At 36.6% G+C, this 13,460-nt stretch overlaps 2 protein-coding genes across 6 annotated transcripts in view; both read left to right on the forward strand.

The window, feature by feature from the left end:
- Positions 1-13,460, forward strand: part of LOC134838917 (importin-5-like) — a 510,521-nt gene that overhangs the window by 46,708 nt on the left and 450,353 nt on the right. The gene's annotated exons all lie outside the window — the stretch shown is intronic.
- LOC134839030 (serine/arginine-rich splicing factor 2-like) lies at positions 213-5,590 on the forward strand. 2 transcript variants are annotated; one of them, XR_010162365.1, is made up of 3 exons: positions 213-1,172; positions 1,606-2,155; positions 5,065-5,582. XR_010162365.1 is itself a non-coding variant. In XM_063854426.1 (2 exons), the coding sequence occupies exon 1, from the start codon at positions 250-252 to the stop codon at positions 1,141-1,143; it is 894 nt and encodes a 297-aa protein (XP_063710496.1). In that variant the 5' UTR covers positions 213-249; the 3' UTR covers positions 1,144-1,172; positions 1,606-5,590. The 2 variants fall into 2 exon arrangements, 1 of the variants encoding a protein (XP_063710496.1); XM_063854426.1 differs by having other exon boundaries at positions 1,606-5,590.

Below are 13,460 nucleotides of genomic sequence, written 5' to 3' on the forward strand. Positions count from 1 at the left end.
TTGGGTCTGACCTCATTGTCACTTATTTAAATGCTTGTTGGCTGTTTTGAGATTTTGATGAATAAAGGCAGACAATTTCATTCCGTCTTTAATTCAAACTGATTGAATCTATAAAACCGTATAGTCTTCAAGAAAAGTCAGAAAAAGTTATCGAAAACGAATCTATCAGGTTCTTTCTCAAAACTAATTTAAAGTGTTCATCGATCCCAGGCTTCGACTGAGTTGCTCATTTGATTTTAAGATTCTCAAATGGTTAAACTGTTTGTTGGAAGTATTCTGCCGACGAAAGTGAGAGACGTCGATCTAAGAAGAGAATTTGAGCGATATGGGCGGGTAAAAGAAGCATGTGTGTTGAAGAATTACGGCTTTGTTCACATGGCGTACAAAGAAGATGCAGAGAGAGCTATCAAGTATTTGAATAGAAAGACGCTCAATGGCTGCCAAATGGCAGTCATGTATTCGGAAACCGCTGATTACGGCAAGCGAGACCGACCAGATGCGGGTTATCGTGGAGGCTATGGAGGCGAAGGAGGTGGCCGTGGATACTATGGCGGCCCCAGTCGCGGTGGAGGTCAGGGATATGGTGGCGGCGGCGGTGGTGGTGGTCGTGACGGTGGTGGGTATTATGACAGCAGAGATCGATACCCTCGTGAGCGTGGAGGCGGTGGTGGTGGTGGTGGTTATCGGTCGCGCTCTCGATCCAGAAGCAGACACGGTTACGATCAACGAAGACAAGACTCCTATCAGTATCCCAGTCAGAGATCGTCTCAGCACTATCAACCGCATTATCCGCCGCGTCGTGAACCAGCTCCTCGATATTCCAGATCGCGAACACGGTCGCCGCCGCCTGTGGAGAAGCCACGTCGTAGAATGACCAGATCGAGGTCTAGATCATACGAGGTGCAGCATCGTCCAGTGCGAGAAACAGCAGGCGGAGTGCGAGAGAGATTAGGGAAGCACGGAGGAGCTGTGCCTGCTGCGAGTGCGAGGTCCAGAACCAGGAGTAGAAGTTTGCAGCCGAAGGCTGTTGTTCACCGAGAGAGCAGAAGTGGGAAGTCACACCAGGCCCCGGCAGAGTACGAGCCAGTTTCGAGAAGTCCATCGCGAGAGTCAGTCGAGAGGTCTCGCCCTCATAGGAAATAAAACAGCAATCTACCAAACGGACAATTTTAGTACGGTGAACTTTCTTTTATAAGCTATTAACTCTTTCCTTGTTAATCAAAGTATTTTCTGGCTAAAAAGCAGAATGATCTTGAAACACCAAATATTGAGTTTTAACAATATCGATCCCACATAGACCGCAAAAAGTTTGTGTTTTGGTTTTCAAACATAGCTGAAAGTTAAGTAGATGGGTCAAACTTGGCTTGAGAAACATAGCCTGCAAAAATTCGGCCTAAAATAAATAGCCGAAACCTTTCTACTGTTCTTAAGCATGAACGAGATGATAGGCATAAAAATTGAATCATAATTGATGATCTAATTACGCTTACGATTAGTGTTATTTTCTGCTCGGTAGCTAGAATTTAATGATTATTTCTTGACATTAAGTTCATTAGATACCTGTATGAATTAACTTTCATTTGATAACATCGTGTCTCATTTTAGAAAATCGTTCAACGGGGCGATTAAAATGAGCGAGTGATATTTCGAACTTGCGAGTGATTGATTGATGCGTTACGGTGAATTAGTGTTTGCGCGTTTTGCGATGCGAGTTTAGTTTGCGATGGTTCACTTGTAATAAACCGAGTTATTATAATACTTGCAGCACTTGTCGCTATAACGAAACCAGGCGCAAGAGAAGCGATTCTTTAGAAAAGTGGGAAGAGACATTGTGATCAGTCTTTAGACTTCAGCGAAAGGTAATGCTCTCGAATCCTTCTTTGATATACGAATAGACAACGATTAAGTTAAAAAGTGACAATAAACAATCATTGGAATGCAAAAAGTTGAAAAGAAAAACGACCGGTCATGGCATTGTTTGATATGCGCTTTTCGAAACAGCAAATTAACAGTTTGATCTAAGTAGCAACCAGATACAGGGAGCTTTTAGTCGACCGATGACTCGTCATCTCTTCTGTGTGGACGAAAACGTGTCATTTTAACTGCGAGGGCTCATGTTTGTCAAACCTAGCTATTTCTTCCAACAGTATTTCCGGTAAAGTGAAGTTTTCATTTTCTATTTTGAAAGAGTTCTTTACTTGGCAGATTCAAGTTGAATTGCTGGATAGCTCTTTGTTATACTTGGATCAGTATTTGTAATTTATTTCATTTCAGAGACAATTTTTTTTCGCAAAAGTGTAAAATTTGATTTTTTGAACAACATTGCGTCTGTCAGAGTAATGTTTATTACCCTTGTGATAGCAAGGGTATTGCAATCAGGTAGTAGGCTTTTTTCCCGTAAACAACTTTGTCCACAATTTTGGTACCTTGGTTCATTGCTAATTCAAGCTTTTTAGTGCATCTTGCCCACTTAGCATGGTGGTAACGAATACGCCGGGGACGGCAAAGGTCATGGGTTGGAATAAGGGTTTGAAAAAAATTTCGGCCTCTTATTTGTCTGCTTCTGTTTTGTCGGCTTAGTTGCCGCATCTAAGAATCGTTTATTTTAGCTGTATTCAGTTACTGCAATTATTTCCGGCATTTTAAAAATCCGGCCGAATAGAAATTTGCTTTTCAATTTGTAATTTTACCAGCTCGATTTGTTGTAATCTTTATTATGCAAAATTATATTATGCATAAGAGATCTCAATTTTAATACATGCTTTGCTCAAGTACTCAAAATTACCACCTATTGTAACATCACCCTTTATTTTTGCTCCAACCACCCCATAGGTCGTTTTTATCCCACTGAAATTTGACAACCTGAAAGAAAGCTTTAAGCGGTCAAAGGAGATATCGTATTGAAGTTATTCCAGTCGTGACTCGAATTCTTTAAAATCATAAAAATTATCGCAGTGTAGAAAACTGGTCTGATTTTTTTAAACATTCAGACTCAAACTTCACACTGGTCCTTTCAACGAGGAACGAGTTTGTACTTTAAAATTGTAAATAATTGGTCAATTTATGGTAACTGCATGGTATAATCTGTGTACTCACATGAAAAAAAAAGTTTCGTTCGAAAAGATCGAAACTCGTTTTTTTTGCAATTCTTTTTGAGCCTTAATAACTGGTCAGAACAGTTTGTGCTAATTTCAGGTAAATTTGTTGCTGTTGTTCTGTTTCATGCTTTTGATTTTACATGCGAGAGCTAGTGAACTTCTAATCATGAACTGGGCTTTTTCCATAAAGCAACTTTTCTTACAAATCTAGGAAATTGACCTCGCTTCATTATGAAACCGAAGGTTAAGGTCCCAGTTGGAACTTTTTGTGTAAAAAAGATGTTAAGGGGAAAATTCGAATGGTCGGCTATCGTTTGTCTTTTTTGTACGCTTACTCTCCGAGTCATCGAATCTATTTTCTCTCTCTATTTTTTGTATTATTGTACTGAACCAAAACAACTTGTTCTTTAAATTTTTGTTGACAGTGCTTTTAAAATGTTCCATTTTCCCCTTTAAGGATGAAATAGATTGAGTCAAAATTACCATTTTTTGTGATATTTTGGTTCCGATTTTTGGAGAATAAATTTGTGTAAAATCTTTGTGATATTTTGGTTCCGGTTTTGTCAGAATAATTTGCACAAAAATGAAAAAAAAACGCTTTAAAACATTTTTAAAGACTGTATTCAAATGGATGCAGATTTTTCAATTAAGATAAATTTTACATAAAAAAATTATTTTCTGTCTGAATAGTTAACTGATGTTTTCTTTTATTTTCGTTTGATTATTTCTTTGTGGAAAGCGTTTTGTGTAAGGAAAACTTCAGGAATATTCGGACTGTCTCCCCTACGTATAGAGTTTTGTTTTGATTCAAGTAACTTCAACTATAATTGAATTTCGCTCTGCTTTTTTTAAATTTACCAACTCTGATTTTCTTTATTTTTATTTCTTTCTCTCGGAAATGGTTTCCGCATATGTTCTATCAACTTAGTCACTTATATGGCGTTTTTTGAAATTTAAAATGGTGTTTATGCTTTTGTGTGTTTCAAGAGGTAGGGTAGGTAAAATCTTAGTCGATCCTAAGGTTTTACCTTCCATACCTGTCTGAATAAGGTTGTTCTTTAAGTTTTTATTGACCGTGTTTTTGAAATGTTCATTTTTCCCCGTTAGGATGAACTAAGTCGAGCCAAAACTGCCCTTTTTTGGTTCCGGATTTTGCAGAGTAATTTGCATGAAAAATGAAAAAAAACCGCTTTAAAAAATTTTGAAATACGCTATTCAAATGGATGCAGATTTTCCCATTAGGTTAAATTTTCAAAAATTTGGCTCACAATTTTTCAAGACACCAATTTTGTTTTCGGCTCAGCGGGCGACTACCTGAGTATGCCCGGCTTAGTTGCTGCTCGGTACAGGATTCTGAGTACCTTTTCAATGTTAGTGATTGTGTTTCTCGTTATGTTTTCCTAAATTGAATATCATACAAAACAAACTTATGAAATGTAGTTTTTTTTCCACCTTTTTGATATAATTTTTCGACGTAGTGGCTCTTAGATTTTTGGTTTCAAAGTGAAATTAAATTCAAAGATTTCCAAGCGGCATGAAGGTTAAGTTCTTTATTGGTTCAGTTTTGTCAAATTGGTTTAGTTTTATGCGAAAAATGACAATCATAAAGGATCCTATACCTTTCTTTTAAAATAATTCGAAGAATAAGTCGTTTTTCGGTTTTCTTGAGTTCATCGGTATATTCAACCGTTTGTTGGTTATGTTTTCATATTATGTTGTCTTGAGTTATCCACGCTTTTCCTGTAGTTCTAAGGTTTGTATTTACAAAAAGATAGGTATATTGCATCCTTTTTTGTACTACGAGCTCGTAATTTCAATGATGTTTTAATCATGAATTTTAAAGTTTTAAGCTATGAGATGGTTGTTTCAATGCTGTCATGAATCATGGAACGTTTTTTTAAATAAGCGTGGTAAAGTTAACATCAAGCTGTAATTTGTTTTGATTGTGACGGATTGTTTGATACAGACATGCATATTGGTGGGAAAAGCTCTTCACATGATTTTATCGGGAGACTTCGTTAGTTGTCTTGCACAGCCCAGCTGAAGCAAGAGTGACGTGGGTGGATGCAGCTTCTGGAACAAGCCCTCTCAATGAGCAACGGAATCATGTAAAAGGATATTCATACTGTCGAGTTTTCTGGAGCATGCTCAGTAACAGAGTTGCTTTGCATTCAATGCTCACGTTTTGATGCAGTGATCATTACATAGAAAACTCAACCAGGAGTATGCTGGATGAACAAACGTTGCGGAGATAAAAGTTGCAGCTGCCTGAAAAAAAGACAGAATTAAAACTGCTAAAACAGTGTCACAAGATTCATTTTGAACTTAATGTGTTTTTAAAGTGCATCGAGCCTCATTGTTCCGACCACCAATTACCCACCCTCTTCCCCTTATAGGAGGTGGGAAGCAAATATGGCATAGGTGTTTTTTCCCGATTTTGACTACCTCAAACAAAACTCGAAGGGGGTAAATACGGTATCATATTAAAGCCCTATTGTCGTGATTCGGACTCAAGTATCAAAAACTCAAAAAAACTGGTCTCACTGATCATAAAAATTGTCTGGATTTTTTTGTTTTTTTTGTGGCGTGATCTGAATTTGCAATCTAAGACAAATTTCCAAATTAATTCTAGAGACATTTTTTGACTATTTTAGCCATTTTATCCATTCAATCTATCTTATGAAATAAAAAATAAACAACGGAAGAACTGAAAATTACGAAATAGATGTTTTTTTTTACTTTTTAGTTTTCGTTTAAAAAAAATTACGGTCGGAACATTCTCTACTTGCACAGCAACCCCCATTCCTTGTTATTTCTTGAAATTGAATTCAAAATACTGCTGTATAAAAATTCATTTTTCATGTCTATGTTGATAAATTTGGACCGAAGAATTTTTCATTATTCCGACCACTCTTAGAGTGGCAAGGAAATATGTCGACGACGGGTGAGTCAAGTGTAATATCGAGTTAAAACCGTTTTAGTTGCTACTCCGGCTCTAGAAAGATTTATCATTGTTTTCTGTGTCGAGAAAAAGAGATCTGGTATTTCGATTTTCGGACTGCTTTTTAGCGGTGGAGTGAATCACAATTCAACTTTGATTTTTTAAAAAAAATTAGTGAGTTGATTCCAGGAACAAACCTGAAAACACGCATTAAAATTGGAGTGCTATGTCAGTTGACTATGGATCAACAGTAGTAGTAGTGTTCTTCTTAAATGACAAAAGTTTTCTGTGTAATTGATATTGTTGGAAAATACTGTGCTATACGTTGCAAACTATCTAGCTAATTTGCACGATGGCCACGGCATCAGTGCGAAGCTTGATCTGCCAGTGCCATAACAGCACTAGCAGATCAATATCAGCAACAATCATTTTTTTAACTAAAACTTTGATAATGGAATCGAATTTTTAAGCCTTACATTGGATTGCTCTCCGCGATACCGTGAAAGGTTAATTGGCGGAAAAAAATTGAAGAGCTTTCAAAATTTTTAAACTGTTTTGTAAGTTGTCAAAAATAGGGAAAACGGTGGCCGACCGGTTGTGTTAGCCGTGTGTTATGCATGGCTAAGCTGGAAAAGAGTAACATTTTTGGTGATATATTACAATAAGTGGTAGCAGGGTTGGGACTGTTTTAAATCATGTTTTAAAACAAGGCAAAAAAACACGGTTTAAAACAGAAAATAAAAAACAGTGTTTTTCATTTTTTTGAAATTATCGCAAAAAACTAGCATTGTCTGGGAGTCAAACCGCTGCAAAAGGGGTATGGGCCGCTTGCCTTTTTTGAGCCGGCTCGATCTGTGCAATGCTGCACCGAATCATCTTAAACATTTTGTAGCAAAAAAAGTGATGATTATCTGACTCCCGTTTTTCTTGCCGCATATCTACAAAGATCATCAGTATGAGGGCATAAAGTTAGAGCTGAACAAACTGTAAAAAAAAACATGTTTTTCATTAAAACAAATGCTGTTTAATTGATTTTTTAAATAAAAAACGTTTTTTTTCCAACCCTGGGTGATAGGTTCAATATCAATAACTGGATCGCTTTTGCTATACTTCGCACATTATTGTTAAATTATTCCATAGGCCAATTTTTCGGCAGAAGAAAGGTAAAAATTGAGTCTTAGAATAGCATTTCATTTTGCAGAGTAATGTATTTACAAAAACTATCTAACTAAGATATCAATTGATTGAAAATAAAATGACTATATTAAGCATAACAGTTCTGAAAATACATGCACTTTACTCAAAATTACAACCTATTGTAACAAATCACCACATTTTTTGAAAAACTGGTCTTATCAATTATGCCCTGACCAACCTTCTCGAAAATAAATTAATCAGAGCCATAGTTAGACCGATCGATCTTCCATTCATTTGCTAAAAATGTGTGTTAAGTGAATTGATGGGTTACGCCCAGAAATGCTTCAAAGCTTGCCGCTTGAAAAATCAAATTGTTCAAAATTAGCAGATTGCGCTTGAATAATTTTGCCTGTTCAAACTTTCAAAAATCCTCTAACTAAAATTTTTGCAAAATATTTGTCTGCAAAACAGATGAAACAATTTTTTACGTCATAGTCGAGCCGAAAAACAAATTTGTATGCAAATCTTAGTCACATTTGGCGTCAACGTGCATAACTACCAGCTCCAAAACTTTTTCTATACAAATCATAATTAAATTCAGTGCCTTACCGCATGATCGTTTTATCACATGGAATTAGAGTTAATGCGAATTTTTTGGCATTATAGAGAATTGCAAAAAGGTTAGAACACAGAATTAATTAAAAAACAAATGAACTATTTCAAAAATTTTTGCATGCGAAAGTTATAGAGAGTTGTAAAAAGATCGGACAGACAGAATTAATTAAAAAGAGCAACTGTCTAGAACGGAAAATAAAACTGAAGTAAACATAACGTCGAAAGTTCATAAAGCAGAGTTACGGGATCTACATAACATTCCGTCTTTCAAGAAAGGGGAGGAGATCATCATTAAAATTACTTGCAGCGATCTTTCGACCAATCAGAATGCAGCAAAATTTGAATTTATATGCAACGTTCTTGTGCGAATTTACTGTTTTTATTTGCAGGGGTAGAGATTCTTTAGTAGATACAATAAAGGGGAGATTTTCAAGTTGATCAGATTTTGGCTCAAAACCTAAAACCACGGCGGGCAACTGGATCCAAAGAGTCAAAATGTTTCATAGTAAAATCTGTATATTCATAGCAGTATTTGAAAATTAGGCTAGCATAATCATCGGATAATGTCGATTCCGCATTTTGAATTTGGTCTGACAAAAAATTCAAGGTAGTTCGGCTTCAGCTTTTGCTTGCAAAAAAGCGTCGAAAAGCACTGATTGCTCATTTTAATTAATTCTGTCTGTCCGAACTTTTTGCTACTAATCATAGCTTTGAAAACAAAAAGTATGACTCAAGATCACCTAAAAACCTGAATTTGCATGCAAAAGTTTCTCAACATTGGCAGTTTGCTCTTTTTAACTATTTCGATCTGTTCCAACTTTTTGCTTCTTAAATAGAGAGTTGCAAAAAGTTCGGACAGACAGAAATAATTAAAGAGAGCAATCTGCTAATTTTGAGCAATGCAAAATTGAAGTTTTAGGTGACACTGAGACATACTTTCTGTCTGAAAAATTAGCTTTTGCATGTAAAAATTGTCTGAAAAAGGTCATTTGCTCTTTTTGATTATTTTTGTCTGTCCGAATTTTTTGCTACTAATTATAATACAGTGCTGATTTAAATTAACCGGACAAAACGCGTTAAACTTGAAATTTAAAACCCGTTTTTCTCAAATTGGGTCGAGTTTAGGTGAAAACTTATTAAGACAAAATTAGCTTAAAATTTTAGCAGAATTAATATGGTGTAATTTATTTTGCGCAATTCGGGCCCGAAATTTTACCCCAAAAATGGGTCATTTTGACTTTTCTTAGTTAATCAAAAATTACGCCAAAAATACTCGCACGATCACAGACATAATTATATCAAAGTGAGCCCCTTACGTAGCCCAACAAACTTTAAGAAGGGCATAACCTCCAAAAAAATTGCAAGATGTTTAAAAATTGTTTTTACATAAAAAGTTGGTATTTTATATAGTAAAAACGACCTTTTTTGTCTATCAAACAAAAATAATATATTTTATACAATTTTTTGGAGGTTATGCCCTTCTTAAAGTTTGTTGGGCTACGTAAGGGGCTCACGTTGATATAATTATGTCTGTGATTGTCCGAGTATTTTTGGCGTAATTTTTGATTAGCTAAGAAAAGCCAAAATGACCCATTTTTGGGGTAAAATTTTGGGCCCGAATTTCGCAAAATAAATTACACCATATTAATTCTGCCAAAATTTTAAGCTAATTTTGTCGTAATAAGTTTTCACCTAAACTCAACCCAATTTGAGAAAAACTAGTTTTAAATTTCAAGATTAACGCGTTTTGTCCGTTTAATTTAAATCAGCACTGTATGGGCGATCTAGAGCATGTTGATCTTTTCTTCAGTTAATGCCAAATTAATGCCACCGGGCGGATCTAGAATTTTAATGCCACCAAATTAATGCCACCGGGCGGGGGGGGGGGGGAGATTCGCAAAAACTTTTCGAAAATTTTATCTCTTTTTTAAATCGATCAAAATGATTTTCCGAGTTCCCCCAAAGCTCTAAAGAAACCCTGTTTTGGGCCATAAAAAAATTGAAAAATAAGACAAAAATAGCGTCTTAAGGCACTTTTGGAAAATTATCCACCAAAAAATAGCAATTTTTTGGCGCGAGCTCCCCCCTTAAATTTAGTATATGTTTGCACCAAAGGCGCCTTTAATTAGAAAAAATTTTAGGGTCCGTCAGCCAAAAATGGATATCTCAAAACAGTTCGAAGGGGGGACCCTCCGGGTCGGCAGGAGGACAAATCCCTGAGAGGGTGGAAGGCGTCCTCCCCCTCCCCCCATAAATCTGCCCCTGGTTGGCAATATCCTATATCCTGTTATGTCAGCGAATCTGAGCGAAGTTGATTAACCTAAAAGTGCTCATTTTGACGTCTGAAATCAAGTTTTGTATTTCAGATGTAAAACCGTGTAAAGAAACATCAAAAAACCCAATTAACCTAGAACAACAGTATTTTGTCCGTTTAAGTTGAACAAGGTCACCGGCATTGCCAACAAATTGGCATTAACAATAAAAGAGGCGATTTGCGGTTGAGATTTTGTCGCACCAATTTTACGCGCGGAAGTGAGTGAAAAAATGGTTTCTGAGTTCAACAGAAGTTTTATTTGAAATAGTTCCCCTCAGATTCGTTGAACGTAGAAAATTAACAACAGTTTGACATCAATTGTAATATTGATAATTCCAAATTGTTGGCTATATCGTTTGCTGCTCACAAATCTGAATAACATCAATTCAGATAAAACTGTTTTATACGGTATCTTGAATCATTTTTTCACCCTTTTCAGCACGCAAAAGCCATGTTAGAAAATCTAATTATCCTCAAAAGCACTATTTTTGATTAATGAAAAGCTGCTCTAGGACACCTATATTATGATCAATTTGGTTTTATCCATATAAGCAGGATGCTAATTCATTATTGCTATCAGCACTGTTTGAAGAATCATTGTTTATCTCCATGGACCTATCGAAACGGAATTACAGGTAGGAATTAATTTATTTTTCAGTTGGATTTCTACGGGTTGGGTTATTCATTGACAGGTAAAACTTTTTCATGAGTTGGAGCATGATGCAGTGTTACATCATCGGTCTGCATAGCATGCCGAAAATAATCAAAGTTTTTGCGATCTGATTGCGTCTAGGAAATAACTTATGAAATATACCAAAGTTGCATAACTCGAATGGCTTGCTTTAACAAAATCAATTTGTTTGAATGCTTAAGGTAATCAGACGGTCAAAAGTATCATAGTAACCGAGGTTACAGTCAGGAGTCCCTTCATCGCGTATTCCAGTCAAAATCCTTGTAATTTTCTAGATATGGAAGTGATAGTGCTAAAAAGGAGATAATAAGAGCTGATGTCCTTACAATTAAACTTGTTTCAATAACAAACGCGCAACTCTGCACGAGAAAAATTGATATACAAACATAATTGTGGTACAAAAAAAAATTTCGTCAAAAAATGTTTTGTCGTTTATTGTTCAGAGTATGCAAGCGGCATTCGGAATCTGTTTTGCCAGGGAGATTGTCTGTTTTAAAAAGCTGCCTGCTCTGGGTTCCTCTGTGCATATGCTTAGATTCTTACAAATTTTGTTCAAAAAAATCTGTGCTGGGGCCGGCGGCGCCCTAAATATCAAAAGCGTGCGATCGAAAAAGATACTTATCATCTATTTATTAAGTCTTTATACTTGTCATTTTTTGTTCTTCCGCTTCAGCGGCAGCCGCACCAGAGTTACAAACAAACCCGGCACTAATCCTACTAGGGGCTAAGGATTCTACTACCGTCAAATCTCACAAGAGCTGCCTACCAACAGCCCATGAAACGAGCGTCTCAAACCGTCTGGTCGCTTCTGATCGGTCCGGTAGAGGTGTCGTGGTTCTAGAACAGATGGAGTATGAGTAGAAAAAAACTGCTATGCCAACCTCCGTGTTTTCCGCACACGCATTTATGCCGTTCGCAAATTTTTGAGCATAATCGAAGTCCTATTGCAATTCTGAGTTGTTGGTTTGACAGTTTTAACCTTAAATTTATGCACGGTATGACGTTCAATCATTGGGAGCCAAATCTATCTTGGAACGCGTTGAATCTTTTTACGTCCGTTGGTTCGAGTTGTAAAATCAAGTCTGCAACTTCGGTGTCAAAAGTTGGCTCTCAAAATTTTTTTGGATTTCGTTTTCCGGAGCCATTTCAATTTCTTCAAGTTCAAACCACCGTTTAAACACATCATCATAAGTATCATCCTCATGCTCCAGACCAAAACTTCGCTTAAGACTTTTTTCGCTCCTACTGCTGAGGCTAAGAAAGCGGGTAAAGCTAGTAGACGAGCGGAAGAAACACCACGCCACCTTTTGCTGCCGGGAGAACTGCTTGTAAAGACTGGTTATCATCCATTGTACAATTCGGGACGAGTTAAAAAAACCCGATTCAGCCTTGTTTCTCTATTTAGAGAGTTAAAGGCATTCCTAAAATCTATTTTAATAAAACAGTGCATTTTGGTGTGTCGTTGCTCTCAGTTAGGTTTCGATACGACTGTGCAGCTTTTTCTGCTCCTCGTTTAGGGCCGCATCCGACCTGTAGGCTTCCGAAACATTTTTGTCGCTCGGAGAGGGCCTTGTCTCCAGCATATTTAGACGCGATACGTCTCAGCGTGTTGCCTATGAAAATCGGTCTCAATCCTCCATCTATTTTTACGAGGGCGATAAGCTTTGCGCCAAAAAAAATAAGATACTAGGGTTTCGTCTATTTTGCCATCTCCAATGAAATTTATCAGCTTAGTAAGCGATTTCGGAAATTTAAGTCCTGCACTGCCGTTCGACTTACCAACGAGATCTTTAAAAATTTGAGGAACTATTTTATCCGGACCTGCTGCTGATCTGTTCGTAAAGGAAGTTATTGCTTTGTATACATCGAATTTGGTTACAAAAAAAAACAATCTAAATTTTCTGGATTTGGAGCTGCAAATTTGGCTCGCTGAGGGTGCTTAGTCTACAATTTTGGATGGTTATCAGATGAAAAAGGAGCAGTTATGCCAATTGCAAGCCTTATGTAAAGCAGCAAGCTTTATCCCTCCCGTTATATCTCCTTCATCGTGCTTACTACTTATTAGCTTTATTCTCTGCTCGAAATCACTCAGAGGCGGGCTTAATTTTTGAGGATGGCTTTTTTGGAGGTCGCGTCATTGGCTCGAGATTTCAAATTTATCAAAAGGCTCATGCTTGTGGGCTCTTTGCATCCACTTCTTTCTGGTTGCTCCAAAAAAAAACAAGAAAGACATTGAAAAAAAATAGCTATTTGCAGAAATTAGACATTGTAGAAGATGTAATTTTTTTTTCCGGTTCAGAATATTAATTAACTTGAAAATTTCATATTTTTAAGGCTCGAAACGCATGTTTGAAAAACTAAAACCTCTCGAGAACCAATTTTGTCTATGAAAATTTTTGTAAAGTTTCAAGGTTTCATAGCTTGACTAGCTTCCTTCAGCGAAATTTCTCGTGAATCGATTCAGCCTATAAAATAATTTTTGAAATAATTCAAGGTGTTATAGATCAAAAATTTTGCTTAAAAACGCAAAACTTCCGCGAACCGATTTCGTCAAGGAAGTAAAGTGAAACAGTTCAAAACTGCAAAGCTCAAATAGCTGGCCTAAAAAACACAAACATTTTGCGAACCGAATCATTCTTTGAATGAATTTGAAATTCTCTAGTT

The sequence above is a fragment of the Symsagittifera roscoffensis genome, chromosome 2, assembly GCF_963678635.1.
Source record: "Symsagittifera roscoffensis chromosome 2, txSymRosc1.1, whole genome shotgun sequence".
Taxonomy (NCBI): domain Eukaryota; kingdom Metazoa; phylum Xenacoelomorpha; order Acoela; family Convolutidae; genus Symsagittifera; species Symsagittifera roscoffensis.